This window comes from Lepus europaeus, chromosome 8, assembly GCF_033115175.1.
Source record: "Lepus europaeus isolate LE1 chromosome 8, mLepTim1.pri, whole genome shotgun sequence".
NCBI classification, from domain to species: domain Eukaryota; kingdom Metazoa; phylum Chordata; class Mammalia; order Lagomorpha; family Leporidae; genus Lepus; species Lepus europaeus.
In genome coordinates this window covers 68,390,341-68,415,722 of record NC_084834.1, presented here as the reverse complement: position 1 = coordinate 68,415,722, position 25,382 = coordinate 68,390,341, and the positions used below count along the sequence as shown (strand labels likewise).

The 25,382-nt window shown below is 39.8% G+C and overlaps 1 protein-coding gene across 1 annotated transcript in view; it reads right to left on the bottom strand.

Annotated features, from left to right (window-relative positions):
* The window catches only part of COL25A1 (collagen type XXV alpha 1 chain), a 517,707-nt gene that overhangs the window by 210,067 nt on the left and 282,258 nt on the right, over positions 1–25,382 (bottom strand). The window contains exons 3-4 of the mRNA XM_062199755.1: positions 18,666–18,710; positions 16,523–16,530 (exon numbers count right to left, since the gene is read on the bottom strand). Coding sequence (XP_062055739.1) covers positions 16,523–16,530; positions 18,666–18,710 — 53 coding nt within the window. The remainder of the gene's footprint in view (positions 1–16,522; positions 16,531–18,665; positions 18,711–25,382) is intronic.

Sequence of the window (25,382 nt, the reverse complement as noted above, 5' to 3'; positions counted from 1 at the left end):
CTGTACATTAGGGCAGTAGATTGAGTTCCCACCACTACAGAGAGATAAAGCAAGTCAATTTCCATAAAAATTTGCATGAATAAAAACTATTCAATTTACTTTTAACTGAACAGAGGTCTAAGTGCTGCTTTAGTTACAGGGGTTTCCAGAAAGTAGTGGAAGTTCTGGAAATCAGCATGACAGAATTACCTGCTTCTTAATGATACGATTTAATGGCAAAATAAAAGCTTCCCCTCTTCAATGGCTAGGTTTCTCAATCCAAATTCATTTGCCTTGTGGTTTTGATTAAATATCTGCACATAGGAAACTTCATATTATAGGAAAAGCATAATTTCTGCAGTGAATTTCTTATAAATGATATTTGATACAAAGTCAAGCAATTTTTCATTTTGTTCAAATGCTCCAATGATCTGAAATTGCCACCAGCTTGTTTATGCTCTTCAGGCTCTATGCCCCTAAATTCTATTCATCACCAAACGAAAGATAAAAAAAGAAAAAAAGATTTTTTTCCCTCTAAACTGGGAAGCTAATGCCTATGGGAAAATAACATTCTTAACAAATAAAGCCCAGGGGATCTAGTCAGGCAAAAGAATAAATCCTCATCTTTCACACAACTTTCAAACTAGTAAACAATACTAGAATTCTAAAACAGTTTCTTTTCAAGTCATGCCATGTAATGTACAAAGTAAGTTTGTATGTAATGGCAACTCCAGATCAACTTCCCAGACATGAAGAAGCAATGCTTAGAGGCTTAACTTTAATATGCAAAGTAGAGGGTTGGATGGAATGGAGGGGGTGTCAGGATAAATAAGCCACACAACTGGAAGCGGAAGTTTAGGTCATTTCCTATCCAAGGACACATAAGGCATATTGGATAATGGTCAGACTACCTGAATGGAAACCACAAGCTGATTAGTTCCACTCCAAGGGATGGTTTTTAAAAACCCATTCTTATTCTTTACCATTGATTAAAAGTCTAAATGGAAGGCTACATATGGTGAAAGATATATACATTCAGCCATTACCACAGAAGGGCGATAAATTATCCTGGGTGCCTGCAGAGAACTCTCTAATCCACTCTTTCAATTTTCACTCTCACCTGTAAAAAAGCCTGAAACTATATGCCAATTGGTTGTTAATAATGCTCTCTGGAAGGAAGCAAGTTGAAATTATTCCCCAAACTGCAAATCAAGTGACAAAGTATGTGTGTCTACTAGTGCTGAATGAAATTATATCTCAAAATAGAAGACCGTGTCTGCAGTGCAGAACTAAAGTATGCTTTCATGTGTCCCATAAAATCCATGGGCTCTGGACAGCACAAAGCTCTGGAATGCTTATATTCCTACTCCCAAAAGAACAGCCCAACATGGACGTAGCTAATGGAAGCCTCCAAAAGGAAGTTCGTGATATGAAATTTAAAATAATTGTTTTTAAATTTGTAGTTTCCAGATTAGGTTTCTACTATGCCTGCCAAGCCTTCTCCTTTTACTGTGGGTTAGCTACAGAAATATGGATTTCATTTGTTTATTCATGGAAGGAAGCCGTGATTCAGCCACTTTGTATGGATGCTTCAGTTTTCTCCTCTTCTCCCACAGAATACCGGGAGGTAGGACAGGTCTAGAGCCAGGAGGTAGATAGAGGACAAGGGGCAGTGATTAGAAAGTCCAGCCCCTTCCCTTTCTTGTGTGGTCTGCATCCCAGCCTGTCCGGGTTGCCTCCACACTCTGGCCCCATGAGTCACTCTCCTCTCAGTCCCTCGCATGTCCCTGCTGCTCCAGTGCTGTCGTCCCCTCCATCGTGACTTGGGCTCAAGGCGGCAGAAATACTATCACCAACCACTTTACCTTTAAGTTGGGTTTCAAATGCCAGTTTCCCAGAAATGTTTCATCATCAAACACATCAAGTAGGAGAAACTCTCTTGTAGCTTTTCTCTAAACAGTGTGTGGATCTGTATTTATTTGGCACACAAAGATCAAATACAGATCCTTAAAAAGTTCATGGAAAAGGCACTGCATGAAAAAGTTCTACTCTGGCTGGTGCCATAGCTCACTAGGCTAATCCTCCTCCTGAGGTGCCGAAACCCCGAATTCTAGTCCCGGTTGGGGTGCTGGGTACTAGTCCTGGTTGCTCCTCTTCCAGTCCAGCTCTCTGCTGTGGCCCGGGAGTACAGTGGAGGATGGTCCAATTGCTTGGGCCCTGCACCCGCATGGGAGACCAGGAGGAAGCACCTGGCTCCTGGCTCCGGATCAGCACAGCGCCGGCCGGAGCGGCCATTAGGGGAGTGAACCAACGGAAGGAAGACCTTTCTCTCTGTCTTTCTCTCTCACTGTCTATAACTCTCTCTCTATCTCTCTCTCACACTGTCTAACTCTGCCTGCCAAAAAAAAAAAAAAAAGGAAAAAGAAAAAAGTTCTACATCAATTTACTAAGTTTTTGTACCAAAAAAACATATCTTTACATTCCATTTTCCATGAGCTTTCTGAAGCATCTTCCATGTAAGCTCCTAAGATCTTAGCACTGCCTATGTGCAACTTAGGAGCCATGTGCTGTGGGTCTGTCACTCCCCTTTTCTGAGTCCCACACTCCATAATGTTGTGGCATCGAATGATTTATATGAAAGGGTGTTTATGATCTCTGACATCCAAAAGTTATCATTAGTTATCATCTAAAGTTCTCATTGTGTTAGCATTAGCCAAGAATGCTGTCAAGTCAGGCGTGTGTACTTACACATCACAGCTGGTTACAGGTTATATAGGTGAACTATGAGAGGTGAATCAAGGAAAGCTATGGAAGAGGAAGAAATTTTTGCAGAGAAGAAAGAATAAAGCAATAAAGGACAAGTGTGGGCATATCTGTGCATGTTTAGTAGGGATATGAAGAAGAAAAGCTTGAAGAAGTGTTTTTATAAAATTATTTGCATATTGGCTTTGTATGTCAACCTGGCTAGGTTATGGTGCCCAGTTATTTGGCAAAACACTAGTCTAGATGATGCTATAATGATATTTTGTAGATGAACATAATCCGTTCTCTTTAAGTAAAGCAAACGACCCTTGACAATGTGTGTGGAGGGGAGGGTGCATGTTATCTATCAATTGAAGGTGTCAAGACCAAAAACTGAAATACCAGAGGAGGGAATTCTACCTCAAGATTCAACATAGAAATCCTGGCTACATTTCCAACCTGCTAGCTTGCTCTGCAAATTTCAGGTTTACCAGCCCCCACAGCTGCAAAAGCCCATACCATAAAATAAAAACTCTCTTTATGTATAGATATCTGACTGACTGTTTCTCTGGACAATTGTGACCTATTGAATCACTAAGGCCATTGTTGCTAGTAAACCCATTTGACCCTTTTTTAAAAAATATATTTTTTGTGGGGTATAAGATTTATTTTTTATTTATTTGAAAGGTAGAGTTGAGAGAGAGCGAGCGAGCGAGCGAGAGAGAATATCGATCTTCCATCTGCTGGTTCACTCCCCAGACAGCCACAAAGGCCAAGACAAGGCCAGACAAAAGCCAGAAGCTTCATCTTGGGCTCCCATGAAGGTCCAGGGGTCCAAGCCCTTGGCCCATCCAATGCTACTTTAGTATGGAGCTGAATCAGAAGTGTAGAAGCTGCGACTTAAATTGGCACGATGCTGGCATTGAGGGTGGTGGCTTTACTCTCTATGCCACAAAGCCAGCACGTTCTTTAAAAGGAATCTTACTTGCCATTTTGTAGGACCATCAACTCTCCAACTGTGTTGGCAATATGGTCAGAGAGAATAAAGCCCTAAGTAATGATGGCTTTTAGGATGATGAGAAGTTTGGTATTTCTCAGTTAATAAACATCTCAACTCAGATATTTTACCAATAACTCAAACAAAATATTGAAATTAAAATCTTTTTCCCTATAAAAGCCTCTTTCTCTTCAGTAAGGTGATTATAAATGATAACGTACTGGTTATATTTTTTTAAATGCTGAAAGAGAGGATATTGAGTGTTTTTACCATAAACAAATGATAAACTTTGAGGAGATAGATGCTTATCCTGATTTAAACATTACACAATGTATAAAAGTATCAAAACATCACATGGTACCCCATAAATATGTACAATTTTTATGTAACTGTTAAAAATGAGAGGAAAAGGCTCCTTTTCTTGAATTATTTCTCCTGTAGTTCCTATTCTGATCCCATTGGAAAATCATTCTTAGCTTCTTCCTCCAGGTTACTGTCATATCCATTCTATAAATTCTTTAATTCTTCCCTGGCAACTTATTTTTATATATTTTTATTTTCTCTTTGATTTGAAAGGCTGGGGGTGGGGGTGGGGAGAGATGTTTCTTATGCATGGTTCATTCTCCAAATGCCTGCAGCACCTAGGGCTGGGCCAAGGCGGAACTAATGAATGCAATCCAGGTCTTCCGCGTAGCAGACAATCAAGCAGTTGATCCATCACCTGCTGCCTCTCAGAGTACACTTACTAGGAAGCTGTGTTGGAAGCAGAGTTGCTGGAACTCAACAAGCACTGTGATATGAGCTATGGGCATTGTGCCAAACGCCTTCTCCCTGGTAATATTTCTCAGAAGAAGCCATCAGCATCATCCCCTAATCTGCTCCTCCTTTGTTCTCTGTCCCAGCAGCCTGCACTGATTCTGAGTCATCCTGAAATCTCCCTCCTTTTCACTCCTACATCTTTAGCTGTGCATCCCTGCTGTTTCCACCTCATTGATGCCACCCAAGCTTGCCCCATTCTCTATACATTCCCTGTCACCTTTCCTCCAGGCCCTTTGATTTCCCACCTTCATGACTGCAACAAAACCCTCATCATTGCCATTTCCCCCCACCTTGTTCTTGAGCAAGAGTGATCTTCCTAAAATGTTCCTCTGATCATGTCATCTCCCTGCTTAAGCCCTTCAGAGATTGCGCTTTGAGGGGAACTACTTATCATGGCATGCAAGGACATCAACAGCTCAACCTACTGCAGTCTCTGCGCTCACTATTTACTGCCTCATCTCAGACTGGAACTTGACATTTCAACTTCACTTAGTATACAATTTCTTTTTTGTGCCATAAGGCTTTGAAAATGTTATCCTCTTTGAACACACACTGTACTTCAATTTCTCAGCTTGGACGGTCCTTTACATATATCAGATCCAGAGGCATCCTTGATCCCCTCCACACTCAAAGTTGGATTATGGTACCACTCTACTGTTCTTCCATTACACTTAGACATATTCTGAGCATACTTCTCTCAAAACAATATTATGTTTCTGTTTTGTCCCCCTACTAGATTCTAAGGTATTTGAAGATAGAGCCAGGTCTTATTTGCTAATTTATTCCCATCATATAGCAGAAGGCATGGCACACATTAGGTAATCAAGATCATAACGATGAATGCATCTGTGCATGATTGGCCACTATCTTTAATTAACTGTATAAACTGTTAGCAATCCTATGAAGTCTCTCCTGTCTGTAAATCCTATATTCCATCACTTATTAATTACCTTAACCATACAGAAATACTTTCTAATAAAATATATAGGGTTAGGTATTTGGTGCAGCAGTTAAGACGCCACTTGGGATGTCTACGTCATATCCTGGAGTGCCTGGGTTTGAATCCTGGTTCCATTCCCAGTTCCAGCTTCCTGCTAATGAGCAATCTTGAAGGCAACATTGATGGCTCAAGTACTTAGGTTCCTGCCATCCATATGGGATGTTGCAGACATCTGTGAAGTCTCTGCCTCCTTCTGTGTCTCTCTGCCTTTCAAATAATATTACAAATATCTTAATTAAAAATTATGTAGAAATAAAAGTTAAGGAGGTGTGTCCATGTATATGCCTGTATCTTTGAGGCTGAAGATATTAGCAAATAGAAAAATAATAGTTTCATTTTATTTAACCCTGAGTAAATCTTAAGAAAATATGACATAAAAATTAAAAATATATTTAAAATATTAATAATGATTTCTCAAAGTTTACTTTTGTTTACTTGAAAGGCAGACACACACACACAGAGAAAGAGAGAGAGAAACTCTTCCAACCACTGGTTCACTCTCCAACTGCTGGAAACAGCCAGCACTGGGCCAAGCCAAAGCCAGAAGGCAGGAACTTCCTCAAGGTCTCTCATGTGACCTAGGTACCTAAGCCATCATTTCCTGTCCAGCACATTAGCAGGAAGCTGGATCAGGAGTAAAGACCCAATTCAAGGCACTCCGATACGGGATGAGGATATCCCGTGGCAGTTTAATACACTGCACCACAAAATCTGCCCCAATAATGATTTTCTTTCAGTCATAAAAAACATTTATGGTCTATAGCTCAGTTCAGAGCAATAGAGTTTACAGTCAGCAGAGGCAAAGGCTTGCCAGATTCATGGTGTTCACACAATCAGAAATTCAGCAGGAGCCATTCTTTGTATAAAAGGTACCGCGGCATTTAGTCAAGCAGCTAGTTGGGAAGAATGGAAGCACTGAGTCCCACTCTGCAAGAACATGCTGAAGACTGTTACGTGCTCAGCTATTCATGAAGAAATGGCAATCGCTCAAATCACTCCTCTGACCTCATTGAAAATACTCATGTTCAAAGTGTGCACATGCTGCTTTGTAGTATTATTTCCAGGAGGATTTCTTGACTATGACTAGTTATTTCTTCACAAATTCACAGGAATCTATACAAGTAGTACTTCCCTAATTTGTCCCATAAGGTATTTACAAGTTTGCACAGCCAGCCAGCCCTAGGAATTTAGCAACATGACTGAGTTTTTGGTCATAAGAAAGTGAAACAGGAAGAAGTGACATGACACCCCATTTGTTAGTGGAAGGAATATTAGAATGGTATTACAGGAGGTATCTGATTATAAATCAGTAGGAAAGACTAAAACTGAGAACTTCCTGTTAAATTTTCTTTCAAGAAATTCTGAATGCCATGTACTACCTGTTTTGGTTTCTATTGTTTAACTTAAAAAGAAACATTCTTTTGGCTTCCTCTTATCTCAGTTGCCAAGAACCTTGAGAAGGAGAGAGGATTTGTTTTAATCATGTTTCCCTCTATAAGCATGGTGATGGCTCACAATTTAAGCTTTATGAACTCTGAAAGGATTGTTCATTTTTTCACTGAAGTATAACTAAAAATTAAACTTTAGCCTGACATCACTGGGAGGGTGAAACAAGATAGTTGAGGACTTACTAGCATTGCAGATATGGGACAATGAAGCTACTCCATGGCAAGAGAAAAAGAGAGAAGAGAAAAAGACCATAGCAATGTCTATTGATGTTTAAAGACTGTGGAAGTGCATCAGAATGAAAAGCCCTCATTATCAATGAGGTTAGGAAGTAACTTGGTGGGCCTGGATCACATGGCCTGGCCTAATAATTTAATCTTTTTAAAGAGTTATTTATTTTTTTTTTTCTCTCTCTCTCTCTCTCTCTCACTATCCACTTTGCCTGACCAAAAAAAAAAAAAAAAGGCCGGCGCCGTGGCTCAACAGGCTAATCCTCCGCCTAGTGGCGCCAGCACACTTGGTTCTAGTCCCGGTCAGGGCACCGGATTCTGTCCCAGCTGCCCCTCTTCCAGGCCAGCTCTCTGCTATGGCCCGGGAAGGCAGTGGAGGATGGCCCAAGTGCTTGGGCCCTGCACCCGCATGGGAGACCAGGAGAAGCACCTGGCTCCTGGCTTAGGATCAGCGAGATACACCGGCCGCAGCGGCCATTGGAGGGTGAACCAACGGCAAAAAGGAAGACCTTTCTCTCTGTCTCTCTCTCTCACTATCCACTCGGCCTGTCAAAAAAAAAAAAAGAGTTATTTATTTGAAAGCCAGAGTTAGGGAAAGAGAGGGGGTAGAGGGGGAGGGGGAGAGAGAGAGAGAGAGAGAGACAGAATGAATATACCATCCACTGGTTTACTTCCCCAGTTGACTACAACAGCTGGGCCTGGGCCAGGCTGAAGCCAGAAGCCAGGAGCCAGCAGCCAGGAGGAGCTTCTTCCAGGTCTCTCACGTGGGTAGCAGGGTTCCAAATACTTGGTCCACTCTCTGCTGCTTTTCCAGGCCCATTAGCAGGAGCTAGATCAGAAGTGGAGGAGCAAGGACTTGAACCAGCACTCAGATGGGATGCTGGAATTGCATCAGTGGCTTTACCCACTACACCACAATGCTGGCCCCTTTACTCTTTGTACAAACCATGCTTTACCTTTTATGTTGCTCTTTTCAAAAAAATAAAAAGCAAAAAAGACAACAAATTTCTTCCTTTTATTTTTTTCTGTTGAAGATTTCTAATAATATTTTTAATGAAAATTCTTCTCTGAAATGTTAATAAGTCACACTATCACCGAGTGACATATCTATGTCTGTATCTGTATCTATCTCTGTCTAAACACACATATACATACATAGCTGGGGATTTCTGTTTCTTTCCATTCCATAAGGAAGTGATCCCCTATAAGACAGCAGAGTGGCTATTCAAATTTGTTTACCTTTTATTTTGAACACACACTTACATTTCTCTATATCCCTTGCTGGAAAATGTGAACATGTGACTTGACTCTTGCTAAAGAGCTATGGCCAGAATTCATATAAACCAAAAAATCTGCACGCCCAGTGCTAGTCAAAAAAGTTCTCCCATATGACCCTCTACTCTTTTTATCTATCTGATGTCTCTAAGTACATGACCAGGCTAGCCGGAACACACATATTAAAAATGTCAGTCTCCGGGCCGGCGTCATGGCTCACTTGGTTGAGCCTCCACCTGCGGCGCCGGCATCCCATATGGGCACCGGGTTCTAGTCCCGGTTGCTCCTCTTCCAGTCCAGCTCTCTGCTGAGGCCCGGGAGGGCACTGGAGGATGGTCCAAGTGCTTGGGCCCTGCACCCGCATGGGAGACCAGGAAGAAGAACCTGGCTCCTGGCTTCGGATTGGGGCAGTGTTGGCTGTAGCGGCCATTTGGGGAGTGAACCAACGGAAGGAAGACCTTTCTCTCTGTCTCTCCTCACTGTATGTAACTCTACCTCTCAAATAAATAAAAAAAAAAAAGCCAGTCTCCGTTAGTGTGGGTCCTTGAAATTTATTTATTTGAAATTTATCTGAATGGCAGAGAAAGTGTGGGGCGGGGGGTGGATAAGATATCTTCCACCCATCAGTTCACTCCCCAAATGCCCACAACAGCTAGGTCAACCTAAAGTCAGGAGCTAGTATCTCCCATGTGTGTGGTAGGGACACAAGTATTTGAACAATCACTTGCTTCCTTCCAGGGTAGGCATTAGTAGGAAAGTTGGAATTGGAAACAAAACTGGAACTCAAAACCAGGCACTCTAATATGGGATAAGAGCATACCAAGTGTCATTTAACTCTTGTGCTAAATGCTCTGTTGTGATGTCAGTAACATCTCAAAGTCTATCTGTTACAACAGTTAAATCTATTCTAGAACAGAAGTATTCAGAAGTAATACACAAGAGAAAGTAATATTGTACAGAAAAATACTGTTTATATCTTTTTTTTTTTTTTTTTTTGACAGGCAGAGTGGATAGTGAGAGAGAGAGAGACAGAGAGAAAGGTCTTCCTTTTTGCCGTTGGTTCACCCTCCAATGGCCGCTGCAGCCAGCGCATCTTGCTGATCCGAAGCCAGGAGCCAGGTGCTTCTCCTGGTCTCCCATGCGGGTGCAGGGCCCAAGCACTTGAACCATTCTCCAGTGCCCTCCCGGGCCTCAGCAGAGAGCTGGCCTGGAAGAGGGGCAACCGGGATAGAATCCGGCGCCCCAACTGGGACTAGAACCCAGTGTGCCGGCGCCACAAGGTGGAGGATTAGCCTGTTAAGCCACGGCGCCGGCCGTGTTTATATCTTTAACATTAATTTCTTCTTCTTCGTTTTTTAACTTTAAAATATTAATTAATTTCGATTTGAAGGGTCTTTATCCATTATCATTGCCACTTCTGGAGTTCCAAAATTCTGCTTAACTTGGCACTAAAATCTACATAAACAATCAGGAAACATTAAAACAAACTGCCACTGGACACTGCCCTCTACAAACATGGCAGCTTGAACCACTCAAAACAGAAGGAATGAAAGATACTCCAGATTTGTTCTATGGAAGAGTTCACAGTCACATTCTCTTTTTCTATGTACTGTTCCAGGAAAAAAAATCCTGTGCTTGCCAGGTTCCCAAAATGAACTACTTTTCTGTAATAGCCTATGATCATTCTATTATAACTTTGTTTTCAGTCTTTAAACACAAATTAATATGCCAGGGTTTTGCTTCTTTGGTCTGTTATGGTAACTATTATTGTGTCTGAGTTTAATCTAGCTACCCTGACATTTTGTGGCATTACTGCCTCCTACAAGATAAATGACTTGCTCCCTCCATCAACAATAAGCTATTGTTAAATAAAAAACAACTACACATTCAACAGTACACTCTTTGAATCCATATAAAAATATCTTGATAATTAAGCCAATGATAGGGCCAGTCTTGTGGTGTAGCAGGTAGAACTGTTGCCTATGATGTCGACATCCCATATAGATGCTGGTTTATGTCCTGGTTGTTCCACTTCTGATCCAGCTCTCTGCAAATGTGCCTAGGAAAGCAGCGGAAGATGCCCAAGCATTTGGGTCTCTGCACCCACTTGGGAGACCCAAATAAAGATCCTGGCCCTGACTTTGGGGCTGTTTTGAGTGTGAATCAGCAGAGGGAAGATCTGTCTCTCCAATTTTTTCAAATAAATAAATATTAAAAATAAAAGAGAAAGATCTAGGTCAAATTCCAGTTCTGTCTCCTGCTAGATGTACATTCTTGGGCAAATTACTTGACTGACCCAACCTTTAATTTTCTCCTATATAAACTGACCATAATAAGTCTCTATAAGGTCACTGGGTGGGATGAGAATTTATACATGAAGTGAAGCATGGCAGGAACATATTGTAAGTTGTATTTATCAGTATATCTAGGAGATATTCACCATTGACTTAAAACTCAGTTTTTCCCAATATGAAGAACAGATATCAGAGTTTTTCATCTAAAAGTTCTACGGAGATTTCTTTTCCTAATTCATCTACCACATTGGCTGAAATTGCGCTGCAAGCTTAACTTGGCTAAGTGTGTTTCGTTCATCTGTCAACAAGATTCTAAGGTTCAAACTAGGCTGACAATTGTTGAACGTGGATGGAACAGAACATGCGGCCCGACAGCGTCACATTTCACACCTCAGAGGGTTCTAGCTACCAACAATAACATCATATCTCTGTCAGTCAAACATAATTATAGGGCTTGATGGACTGACATACATAAAACAGCCAGTTTAAAAAGGTCTCCTGGCTCTTTTCTGGCTACAATTATAGGACTTGCTTGATTCTGTGGACTGTGAGTATTAGAAAGGCACTTCCTTTGGGGACAGAAGGACAAAGAGACTGCATGCAAAAGACCTAAACTAGGTACAACATTTGCTCTGTTTGAAGGCTCTGGAGGGTTTTTGTAATCTTTGGTCAAAGTCTTCGCTTCTTATTGAAGGAGAAATATATTCTTAGGATATCCAAAATAGAAGTTATGATGTTAGTCAAGTAACACAACGGTAAAGCAAATCACTCTGGGAAATACAGCTGTGATCTCTGAGCTAGGTGCTCAAAGTTCCCACAAGGAGTCCTTTACAGCAGTGTCCTAATATGTATCACCTTTATGAGAAAGAAAACAGAAAAAAGTATCTGCCATTCCCATAAAAACAAATTACATATGTTATCACAAAATTGCCCATTGTAGCCTTTTATAGTGGAGACCCCTGTGGTAGTAATACCTTTCTGTCAAAATGGATGAGGCTGAATAATAAACTGAACAGCTTCCTAGAGAGCAAATTGGTATGTGAGGTCTAATTCAAGCTGTATTTCAAGTTTTCAATTATAAATGACCTCAATATGCAAGAACACAGAAGCTGACAGGAAAAAACACCACAATCTACATCCACACTTACCTTTACTGTGAGATACCCAAGCTCTCCAAAATATATCAAATGAAGATACAAATGTAAGGTTCCAAATGAAATATTATCATTAGTTATGGCTTTCTTTTTTTGTTTTGTTTTCTGAATTTACTGGAGAACATTACTTCAGGAGAGCAATGAAAAAACCACTGATTCTTCGAGACAAGAGATCTGCAGTTAGCCCTGGTATGTGTGTGCGTGTGGAGGCAGGGGGAATCAGTCTCTTAGTTGTTTGCTTGTACCGAGCACATTTCAGAACAAAGTGGAAGTGACTGACAAGAACACGCACATCAATACCCCAGGTCACACTTCATAATCTCTGTGTTCACCGGAAGCCACCGCACCACAGATGCTCAGGGCCCCAAGGGACACTGCAGGAGTTACTTGGCAGACTATCCGTCTTCCCAGACCACCTTTGTCCCTTACATTTAGTTGACAGAGAGGAGGCAATGGCAATTGCATTAAACAGCAAACTTTGGCTTGATATGTTACCGTGATTATTTGTGAAGATAATTGAATTTTTTTTAAGACACAAAATTAGGGAAATAATTTTTCTAAAAATAAAATTATGTAACCTGTCAGGTTTCAGTTCATGGAATAAAAAAAATACACAGAGAAGTAAAATGGGAGCAGGTATCCTATTTCTGAGGGCCTGGGTTTGAGTCTTGGCTCCACTCCAGCTTCCAGCTTCCTGATAATGCAGACCCTGGGAGGAAGCAGTGATAGCTCAAGTAACTGGGTTCCTGCCACCCATGTGGGATGCCCGGGTTGAGTTCCCAGCTCCTGTCTTCAGCCCCACTTCAGGGCTGCTGCAGGCATCTGGGAGTGAACAATGAATGGGAGCTCCCTTGTGTAAGCTCATGCATATGCACTTTCAATTTTTCTCTCTTTCTATGTCTCTCTGCCTTTCAAAAAATGTATTTCTAAAAAATGTCAAGTACTAAAATTGGGAAAGAGTAAGGTCACCAGAAATTAAAACTACCAAATGCTGGATATTGTCTCTAAATAAATATATTGTCATGACATCTAATACATCACAATAATTCCACTGATCATTACCAATTATTCAGTTATAAGAAATATAATGGAGGGAACACGGTTGTGGTGCAGTGGATTAAGCTGCCACTTGCAATGCCAGCGTCTCATATTGGAGCACCAGTTGGAATCCTGGCTTCTGTGCTTCCATCTAGCTCCCTGCTAAAATGCCTGAAAAACAGCAGGTGATAGATCGAGTGTTTGTACTCCTGCTACGGGTGTAGGAGACCTGAATGGAGTTCCAGGTTCTTGGCGTTGGGCTGGTCCAGCCCTGGTTGTTGTGGGTATTTTGGAAGTGAACCAGCTGATAAACAATTCTCTCTCTCTCTTTCTCTCTCCCTCTCTCCCTCCCTCCCTCCCTCCCTCCCTCTCTCCCTCCCTCCCTCCCTCCCTCCTTCTCCCCCCTAACTGCCTTTCAAATGAACAAATAAATTTTTAAAACAGAGAAATATAATGGAAATTTCTTACAAAACCACCTACTCTGCAGCAAAATTTGGTAAAGGCAGATAACTTTTTAGAAATAATGTATGGAGGTTTAGAAATTGGAAACAAAAGCAGGATTTCACTATAGGGGATTTTATCCTCAAAGGCTCTCATGACATGGAGGCATAATTGCTGTGTGAAGAACCCACTGTAAACTGAAAAAGCATAACAGATTTTTCCCCTTTTTCTCACAATCAATGATTTTTCATCTTATCTAATATGAGCAACCTGAATTATCTTTTAATCAGTATGAAAACTCCTGAGGATATTTTATTTCCTTATTTTGACACAATTTTGTAAACACATTATAACTTCTTCAAAATGTAGATGATGTGGGGGACATCATTAATGCCTACTTTACAGAGTACCCAGTTCATGTTGTTTGGATTTACTTTTAATGATTGTAATTACTTATGTCAAGGAATATGATTTGATCCTTGGCCCACTGAACTTGTGTAGCAATGATCTATCTAATAGCATACGTGTAATTCATAAGGAACAGGGATAAATTAGGGAGTATAAAGTGCCTAAAATCAGATTTTTTCTAATTGAACTTTTTGTTTTTAAATTAATTTATACAAGTTTCATATATTTCATATATACACATTTGGGAACATAGTTACACTTTTCCCCCCACCTGCCACCCAAGCTCCAGTCCTTCTTCCTCCTCCTACCTCTCCCATTCCCACTCTTAATTTTTACAAACAGCTTACTTAATGATCATATAGTTCACCTTATATTAAGTAAAAGAATTCAATAAATAGTATAAAGAAAAAAAAACTGTTCCTCAACAGAAGAGACATGGGCTCCAAACAATCATTGAATCTCAAAATATCCATTTCACTCCTAAACATTACATTTTAGGTACTCTATTAGTTACCTCTGATCAGGGAAAACATATAATTTTTATCTTTTTGGGACTGGTTTATTTCACTAAGTATAATGGCTTCCAGTTGCATCCATCTTGTTGCAAAAGACAAGATTTCATTTTTTTTTTTATAGCTGAGTACTACTCCATAGTGTATATATACCATAATTTCTTTATCCAGTCAGTAGTTGATGGACATATGGTTTCATATCTTAGCTATTGTGAATTGTGCTGCAATGAACATGGGAGTACAGATCACTTTTTCAGATGCTGATTTCTTTTGGTTTGGGTAAATTCCCAGAAATGGGATGGCTGGGTAATATAGTAGGTCTATATTCAGATTTCTGAGGTATCTCCATAGTGTCTTCCATAGTGGCCACATCAGTTTAAATTCCTACCAACAGTGGATTAGGGTACCTTTTTCCCCACATTCTCACCAGCATTTGTTGTTTGTTGATTTCTGTATAAGAGCCATTCTAACTGATGTGAGGTGAAACCTCATTGTGGTTTTGATTTGCATTTCCCTGATGGCTAGTGGTCCTGAGCATTTTCTCAAGGGTCTGTTGGCCATTTGAATTTCCTGCCTTGAAAAATGCCTGTTCAAGTCCTTTGCCCATTTCTTAACTGGATTATTTGTTTTGTTGTTGAATTTCTTGAATTCTTTATAGATTCCAGATGTTCTAATTGAATTTCAACTTTGCGAAGCTTCTAGCTGTACAACCTTCAGTAGTTCACCTCTGTGAGCCTCAGTTTCCTCAACAAACAATGAGAATGGTAAATATCACTGGTTCATTTCGAGAACAAAATGAATATAATATCAAAGCCTAGAACATTAGCTCCCATGTCCTAGGGGCTTACTATTAGTTCTGTTTTCTTTACATATATAATTAGACAAGGAAGGCCACTTGAAATCTTTCTACAGAGAAAATGGATTAATACATGGCCCAAGAGAGCAAGCACTATACTCTGATGACTATTTGAATTTTTGAGGAACCCAAGGTGGAAACACTACTACTCTGAACATTGCTTTAAAACAGAAATGAGACTTCACTTCCTCTTGGCACCGCTAATATGTATTCCACAGAACGCCTCGAACACTCTACTTTGACAGTAACCTCTGGAGTTTCCTCTGGGTCAGGACAGTTTGTTTCTAGTTTTAAATACAGGGGCTTAAATATGAAGCCAGAGAGTAAAAGCTCCTAGACCTGGGGTATGCCATCTGCCTAGCATTAAGCAAGAGCTGAGAGTCAGAGAAGCAGAGTCATTTTAAACATGATTTATGTTTCGTCCTTGAATGTGGCAGGAAGACTGCAAAAGATATTTGGAAGCCAATGTTTCCTCTGAATAAAGTAAATGAGTATATGCTAAGCCTTTCTCCCTGGACCATGCTGGCCTGTTAGATAAGTTGCCAATGTGGAGTCAGTAAACCCCAGAGCAAATTGGCTATCTGGGATGAGAATATATCTCAAGGCCAATGATCACTGCTACCGTTAAATGCACGGTGCACAGTATAAACACTGGGGTCAGACAACAGATATCCAGGATATTACTCAAAAACGTATCTAGCTCAAAGCTGACAAGATAATCTGTTCCTGTGAGTGCAAAGCAGACTGGAATGCTGCAGCTATGACCTACTCAAGGGAAGAAAAAAAGTGAAACTCTCCAAGGGCTCCATCTCAGCTCTTTCTGCAGGCAATGCTCCAACAGACTTCAAAAGAAGTGCTGCCTAATGGGGTAGCCCTGCACCCAGCCCACAGAGGGTATCATTTCCATGATCATGTTGCCATCTACATTTGATGGACTGGCAAATGCAGATATTTCAGATACAAATTTAAAACAATGAAAAAAGAAGTGTGAAATAGCTTGGAGACTTGCTTGCAAAAAGAAACCTCAAAATTTCAGGTAAAGTGTTTAAATTTCAGAAACTTCATAAATTATTTTAAAAGTCCCAGGAAGGTAATCAGTGTATGATCGTATCAAAAGTAAAAATTTTGTAACTGACAGATATTACAGCCAACAACCACATGATCAAAAAACTACTCACTTTAAAAAAATAATATTCCAAACTTAAAGTCTCTTAGAAAGTTTGTAACATTTTTCTAATTGAAGTACTGGCTATAATATGCTATTTTAGCACAGTTTTAACATATGTGATCCTGATTAATGCAGAAGAGTTTGAAGCGGCAAATATACTTACAGGAGGACCTATAGGCGGCGGTGGGGGGTGGTGGCGGTGGAGAGATAAAAAAAAAAAAAAGAGAGAGAGAGACAAATTAATGAATATGCAAAATGTTAAGACTTCATAAAAGATTAAAACATCATCATAACTATCAGTGTAATACAATGGGCATGGGAGCCATTTAGAATCCTTTGATTTCTAATCATATTTTTAGGTCATGAATCTTTCGAAACCATCTCAAATGCACTTATCCACAGAAAAATTTTAAAATAAATTGCAGATTCTCTGGGCCTGTTATGGACTACTGAAAGGTTCAATTATCTTAATTCAAGGTTACCTAATTTAAAAGTTTAGATGCAATGTGAATCAGGAGGCTCTTTGGCGATTTATGATGGACCAATTATAGAGAATTGATATATAATTTTTGAGTTTGGCAAAACAGCCAAAATGGAAATACTTATCATTTGTAATAAGAATGTTTTTTACTCAACAGCAGTGAAAATATATGAAAGACTGAATCCTGATATTTATACAGGTTTCTTAAGACTATGTATTTTCAAGAAAATGCAAAGTCTAAGAAAATGTGAATACTTCACATATCACATGCTTAATTAAAACATCAGTTCTAAGTAGACAGGATGTTGGGAATTGACTTTTATGCTTCCTATAAAACTATGTAGAAGTGCAAATTTTCTTTTTTTTCTCAGTTCTCTTTCTTTTGATATAAATATCATTTCAGCAATTATCCATTCCACTAATATTTTATGATTTTTTTCTCAAAGCAAATTTTAAGAACATTCTCTGTAATAAAACTTTGTACTTTGTGAAGGGCTACCTACACAAGTTTTGAATAATTTATATTCACTGTACTTTAAAGATAGCTTTTCAGAATATTCTTAAAGGAATCAAGGAGCTATATTGACACAGGGAATGAAACAACCTTATTATTTTGAGATATTTTTCCAAACAGAACATGAAATCTGTCAAAAGATCTATCAGTCTGCTATCTTCTGGTCTCAAGATATCAATGTTTCTACTACTTCAACACTTAGTGACTGCTTATTTTAATACTGAGAAATTTTTATAGCAAATACTAGGAAATAACCGTTTATAACATGCTCTGCTGTGGCCTGGGAGTGCAGTGGAGGATGGCCCAAGTGCTTGGGCCCTGCACCCACATGGGAGACCAGGAGAAGCACCTGGCTCCTGCCTTCGGATTAGCGCAGTGCGCCGGCCGTAGCGCGCTGGCCACAGCGGCCATTGGAGGGTGAACCAATGGCAAAGGAAGACCTTTCTGTCTCTCTCTCACTGTCCACTCTGCCTGTCAAAAAAAAAAAGGAGAAACCTTAAATTACTTACTCTTGCAAGGAAAAACTGATGGCCTGATAGGACTTAATGTGGTCATTTACATTTTTGAATTTGAGAGTTTACAAAACAGGTAAAACAGTGAGTGAACTCACTTAGTGGTGTATTTTGGTTTCAAAAATATTTTAATTTGATTCTTCTGTTTTTCTTTGCCTATAGGTATTCAGCCTGAAAGTAAAAAGTTACTGAAGTCGAGTCAGGACAATTGGTTCTGTTTCAAGTTCATCAAAATGCAAGGCCTCAGCAGAACCATCTGCCTGTTTTCGGTCTCCATTGCCTCAACTACAAAAGGACAGCCTTGGATTGATCACTGAGGCTCCTGTCATCACTAAAACCCTAGAGCTATACAAGCAGGATAAAAATCCCCAAATTTTGAAAGGAGTAAGAATAAAAGCATGACAAATTAGGCCAGTTGGATGAAATAAAAATAAACCTTTCCAAGACATGTGCCCCCGTGTTCCAAGCCAGATGTTGTTGCAAGGACCTAGGTTTACTGACCACCTACAGGGATGGAGCCACGGGTTACGCTGCCACACTGGGTGCAGCTACGAGCTCCTCCACTTGACATGAAAAGTCAACACTGGGTGCCAACGGCTGTTAAATGTCATTAATAGCATTTTGTGCACTTCTCCTTCTTACAGTCTGATGGAAGTGAAAAGATAAAAACATGGTCAGTCTAGCAGAGAAGACTTAAACACACACAACCAACAGGGCAGGATCATTGATAATGAGGAGGAACAGATGTGGGACCCAAGCAAAACGTGAGTGACACGGAGCAGCTGAACGGGACACTTACCAGAGTCTCCTCTTCGGCCCCTCTTACCTCGTTTCCCTGGAGGGCCTGAAATACAAAGAATCATTTGCTAAGTGTGGATTACCTTTTCTTCTGGTTTTAAAATGGATAGTAAATAGTTTCTACATATTTTCTCACTTCAACCACCAACTTCAGGAAAGGGACCAGATACTTGTGAAGGTCAGTGTGGTCTTTATTACGTCTGCAAAGCTCTAAAGCTTTCTTTAATTGTAAAAGCTACTCTAAATATTTAATCATACAGCATTACTTAAGAACCTGAAAGATTCAGAATTGTTGCTCATCCCCCTTGGATATTATCAGTAAAGTTCTGCTAAGCAAATTGGTGAGGTTAAGACTTCACATTTCTTAGGAAGATTTTTTTTCTGAAGGTCTCAGTACAGATGACTATATTTTCTTTTCAGTCAGGCCCATTTTGATTCTTCTGAAAATACTGCTATCCACTAGTGTATATATATGAGTGTATATATATGTCTATATAAGAAAATGGAAATAATTCTTATATATATATCTACTTTATTACATGTGAATATATTGGAATTTCTTGTATTGAAAATCACCTGAATAAAGAATAAAGCTGCAATCCTTTTAATTGCATAAAAAGTAGCCTTACATTGGATTTTTTTCTACAAAGATTGAGTCATTGGTGATCCCAATATACAAGTGAAGAGAAAAAACCTTTTATTTTCCAATGCATTGCCTGTAAAGACCACCAACTTAGTTTATATCAGATTTAACACAGGATTCTGGACTTTCATGACTTTCAAGTCATTATTCTCAATTATATAATTTCTGTCCTTATTTCCTTGGGTAGAAATAGCTGCCACTGAGTTATGGTTCAGGCAAATAGAAGAGAATAATTAGCTCACAATGAGAATTGAGGTCTTAAAATATTTGCTGGGAGAAAAAGGCCAACTAAAATAGAGAACTGCCTGGTTTTAAAGAATGAGCTGCTAAGTAGGACTGATGACTTCCATACTCCAGAAAGTTCAAGGCAGCACAGGCCTTAGCATCTAGCCGACTCTCAATGTGATCCTGAGCTACCGGCTTCCACATGGAAACACCATCATGAGAAATGAAAACATCAGTGGGTCAGTTAGTGTCCCCTCAAATCCTTAATGCAGAGCAAGTCTGGCCACCTGTGCTTTGTAACAGGGCTAAGAAAACTTTAGCCAATAAGATCAACATAAAATAGTAGAAGAAGCAGCTTTACAGGAAAGTCCAAAACTGTCATTAAAATTTTAGATTCCTTTATGTATTTTGGAATAAAGTGCCGTTTTTGTTATATTCTAGGGATTCTTGGTCTTACTGGAATCAGGAAGAGAATCATAAATAGTAAACAAACCCAGTGGGAGTCTAATAAGTATGAAAAACATATGTTTATCACCTGCTGAAACACACACACACATATAGATGTAGATATATTTTGATGTATACAACTTCCATAAGATTAGGAATCAGATTTTTTCCATTGCAAAACCTCTTAACTATTTGGCAACCACTATATACTTAAGATGTCTATGGTTCACACTGTAGGACTGTTAATAGCAGCAAACGGTGAAAAGATAAAGATGAGAATTTTCTAGCACTGAATATAAGCAGCATAAGATTGAAAGTATACTTCAAGTGGCAAGTAAAAATAGTTCACACTTAAATACATGGAAGGAGAAGCTTAGGATATTCAAGTATAAATAAAAAGTATTAGAAATTACAATGGAAGGTACCTCGAATGACTGCTATTTCATCCACGACAAGGGTGACAGAAAGGTATTCATTTTTATAACAAAGCTATAATTATTAATTATTGGGAATTCACTTATTTGCCATTCTATTTCTAACAAATGTTTCTTTTTAAAAGTAAGATTTATCTAATAGATTGCACAAATGTTTAAAAAAAGAACTTGAAATAAGCCTTAAGAGATCAGATTATGAAAAAATGGTCAAAGAGGCATGATACCTTTTGTGTAAGAAAAAAATAACATTTATAAACATATCTGTCTTACATATTCAATCAGACAGCTTAAAGAAACGAATTGAATGCTGCGGAAAATCTGTTGATTGGGGCAGGTATTCGGGTAAGACACTGCTTGAAACTCCCACACCCTACATTGATGAATCTGGGCTTGAGAACCAGCGCCCCCGCTGATTCCAGCTTCCTTCTGATGTGCACTGTAGGAGCAGCAGGTAATAGTTCACATACTTGCGTTCCTGCCACCTAGGGTGGAAATCTGGTGGAGTTCCAGGCCTCCAGCTTCCACCTGGCTCAGCCTCTGCTCTTACAGGCATTTGGGAAGTGAAGCAGTGAATGGGAGATCCCTGTCTGTATCTCTGCTTTTAAAAGAAATAGTTTTAAAAATCTGTTGGTCGTATTAATATCAGAAGAAGAATAGGGTATAGACACTGAAAAAACTGGCCAGGACAGATGTCTACTGGATATGATGGGTTTTATAAAGAATATCATACTAGTTGGGAAAAAAAATGAAGCTAACCTAACCTAATGAAGATAGGACTCTATTGGATTTGGGACCGGCGCTGTGGCATAGTGGGTAAAGCCAGCGCCTGCCATGCCGGCATCCCATATGAGTGTCAGTTTGAGTTCTGGCTATTGCACTTCTGATCCAGCTCTCTGCTATGGCCTAGGAAAATAGTAGACAACGGCCCAAATCCTTGGGCCCCCGCAGCTGTGTGGGAGACCCAGAAGCTCCTGGCTTCTGGCTTTGGATTGGCCCAGCTCCAGCTGTTGTGGCTAACTGGGGAATGAACCAGCAGATGGAAGACCTCTCACTCTCTCTGCCTCTGTCTCTCCTTCTCTCTCTGTGTAACTCTTTCAAATAAAATAAGTAAATTTTTTTTAAAAAAAAAAAAGGAAAAAATTGATTGGATTCACAAGAAAAATAGAAGGTTGAAGAACAGCCTGTTATAGCCACTATGGGAAGCAGAGGATTACACGGAGCATCATATGAGCTTAGTGAACTTGTAAGTTATGTAACACCCTAACTAAAGATCCTGCCTAAAAAAGAGAATAAGCTGAAATTACAGGAAAAGTCTACTATGTAGATGGGACATTTTGATCTTCTGAATTCAAGGGAAAAGAACTAAAAAATTAAAATGATGGGATGAATTTGCTAATGGATAGCAGGCAAACATCAGAGTGAGAAGATGAAAAACCACAAGACAAATAATAGCTGTTTTCCAGACAAAACCGATGTTAACAATAGTTGAACAAGATAGTGGTCATTTTCTTTCCAAACGGAGTGATCAAGTGTCAGCCAGGCATGAGCTGTATGAACAAATATAGAAGCTGGAACATGACTCCCATTCACTGAATTTGGCCAGATCCTTGCAACAGAAATTCTCAGTGAATTTATCAGCAGAAAGACATGACTCTGCAAAGAAAAGTAGTTCAAGAATATGAATGAGAAGGAACAAAATGCACTCGGCAACAGAGGAAGCGAAAACTTCCAAGCAGAGAGCACCAGCAGTGAGGAATGCATTACTGAAAACAGAAGGAGGCTACACAACCAGCTAACTCTCCAGGATTAGCAAATTCATAGCAATTGGTACTGCTAACTGTTGAAATTTTTACTTAATATATACTAATTTGAAAAAGAAAAGAAAATGGTATGGGTTTGGTGATTAGAAAAACCTGGTTAGAATCCTGACTCTTGTATGAGGATACTTCAAAATGTTCCTGGAAAATGGAATTAAAAGATAAGTTTATCTTGATACAAGAAAATTCTGAAATCTAGGCATAGTTCTTTCATTTTCCTCAACTTTTGTAGACCTTTCAAATACATAGATCTCAATTTTTTGACAACAAAATAAACTTAACCTTTAATTCCATTTTCCACAGACTTTTTCAAGTACCTTCATGTTTATTAGCTCTATGGCTTTGGGAAAATCAGAGAAATTCTCTGAACTCCAGTGTCCTCTCTCTGTAACATGAAGCTAATAAAAAGAAACACTTTCAAAAACGAAAAAAAAAAATTGGCACTGCTTAGATTTCAGAAAATGTTTTTTGCTTAACTTTGCAAAAGAGATATTCAAACTGTAGGCCTGATATGGAAACTGATAAAAATCAGCCATAATGATGATGCTTTAAGATCAGTGAATATAAAGCCAACTGCAGACAGACCAAGGTCTCAAATAATAAAATACCATCATAGGAAGTTTCTTAAGCCAAGTCAGTTCTTTTGGGGGCAACTGATATTGGTTGAATGTTCTATTCCTCAGTCCCCAAGGATAGTCACCTGTGATAAGGCTCTTCTCTGAAGTTAATTCATGCCTACAAATCATTGTGTGCCTGCCAATGGGCCTTCATGTGGTCTTGAGAATGTGGTATATCCAATGAATTAACAAAACCTGTCAGTTCTCTTACTCAGTTCTGGCAATCTTCTCCACCACTATTAGTATTTTAAGTCTGAGCTTAAACATAATCTTTCTGAGGAAGCCAAAAAGAGATCTTCATAGGAATTTTAATCTATGGGTTTTTATTTTATTTGAAAGGCAAACACACACACAAGAGGGGGAGAGAGAGAGAGAAAGAGAGAAACACGTATCTTCCATCTGCTGATCTACTGTTCATTCCCCAAAAGCCCTCAACAGCTGGGACTGGGCCAGGCCCAAATCAGGAGCCTAGAACTCCATCTGGATCTCCATATGGGTGGCAGAGACCCAAGTACTTGAGCCAGCACCTGTGGCCTTGCAAGATGCACATTAGCAGGAAGCTGGAATCAAAAGTAGAGCAGGGTCTCAAATTCAGGCACAATGATATGGGATGCAGGTGTCTCAAACAGCATCTTAATTGCTGGGCTGAATGCCACCCCATTTTTACTTCTTATAACCATTTATAATTGATCACACAGGCAGCATTAGAGCAAAGCTTCAGGATTTGTAACTGGCTGAATGTTTTAATTTGACCTCTTGCTTTCTGTTTCAACCCACATTTCTGACTATGTCAGCTTTTTTGGAGGTAAGCATCATGTGGCTAGAAGACCATGGGAAGAATTAGGCCCTGTGTATTGTGCTTTGGTGCGTTGTCATAAAAACCTGAGAATGGGGAGAAATGTAGTCATGACTTAAGGCCTCCAAGGGCATGGCTCATCAGAGAATTAATTCCTGACTGCATTTCTTTGAAGGAGGTAAGGAACGTACTCCTGCATAAAGACACATACTAGGTGTTCAATAAATGTTAGCTCTCTTTTATATGTTCTTTTTATTTAGTCGATAGTGGTTATCAAATATTTGGGTATTTGATAAGAAAAGATGACAATGTATGTGAGAAACAAATATTACATCCCAATTACAATATTCAAAGAGGCAAGTTAGTAGCAGGAGGAGAACATGAAACAGACTGGAGGGGTTGTTATGTTTTTAGTGCTGTGTAGGTTGAGCTTTCAGCTAGCCTTTTTGGTTTTAGTCCACTAAAATATCTGGTATGTTATACTCATTCTGCCACTTTTTTTTTTTTTTTTGACAGGCAGAGTGGACAGTGAGAGAGAGTAAGAGAGAGAGAAAGGTCTTCCTTTGCCGTTGGTTCACCCTCTAATAGCCGCCGCGGTAGCGCGCTGCGGCCGGCGCACCGCGCTGTTCCGATGGCAGGAGCCAGGTGCTTATCCTGGTCTCCCATGGGGTGCAGAGCCCAAACACTTGGGTCATCCATTCTGCCACTTTTATATGATTATCATGATGACAAAAACTGTAAAGTGCTGTATACAAATTCTAAATGACTATTTCCTTCTGTTTCCATTAAAGCAACATGGCCTATAAACTATTTCCATGCTATGTTACAATCATATTCACCAATAAAGAGGAAGGCTTCAAAACAATGTATCCTTATAAAAAGCTGAAACTTAAAAGTTTTCTAAGAACATGGGAGTCCTTCAAGTACTCTAGAGAAAAATCATAAAATACCTACAACCAGGAAATATTACGGAAAACAAATAGTGTATTTGGGGGTGTCGTGGGCAGGAAAACAGAGATGTGAAGGCCGAGGGACAAGCCAGAGACTGAACCTGTGGGCCTGGGAAGGAAGCGGAGCGAGAAAGAGCTCACAGATGGAGAAGCTGTCTTGGTTGGCACGTGCCGGAGGCCTGGAGGAGAAATGTGTGTGAACCCGGGATGCTCCTCCACCCCCGCAGAATCTCAGGAAAAGGCCCCAACAGCTGCAGTTGGCTCTGGAGAGGGAGGAGCTGTCTGGGCACAGAGGAGACAGTGGATCATCCTTTCTGAACCAGCCTGCCCCATCCTCCAGCTACTCTGAGAAGACTGAACCAGGTTTACCTCCAGATCTTTCGGATTAACCTTACAAGAAGGCACAGATTAATTTCAGAGCCTTCCTAAAATCCTCCCACCTGCTTGCTTGCTTAATGCCTGAAATTCCTTCAAGATGGACCCAAGCCTTTCATTCCACAATTAGAAGTAAAAGGCTTAAACAGCAAATGCCTGGTACGGGTAGAAGCATAAGTAAAAAGTATTCTCTCTATTCTCATAAAATGTCTGTACAACCACATCCCCAGGGGGTTATACAACCCAAAGGTTTCCACACTGTGCTTCCCACTTGGACTATCAAACCAGCTCTAATTTGCCCTATTGGAGTACAAATATTTGAAGTCAAAGTTCCTTGGCTAAAACAAATCTATAAAGGATTCACATTTCTGCAAATGTAAAATTGCAGCTGGGAGAAGTGAAAAAACCTGCCCA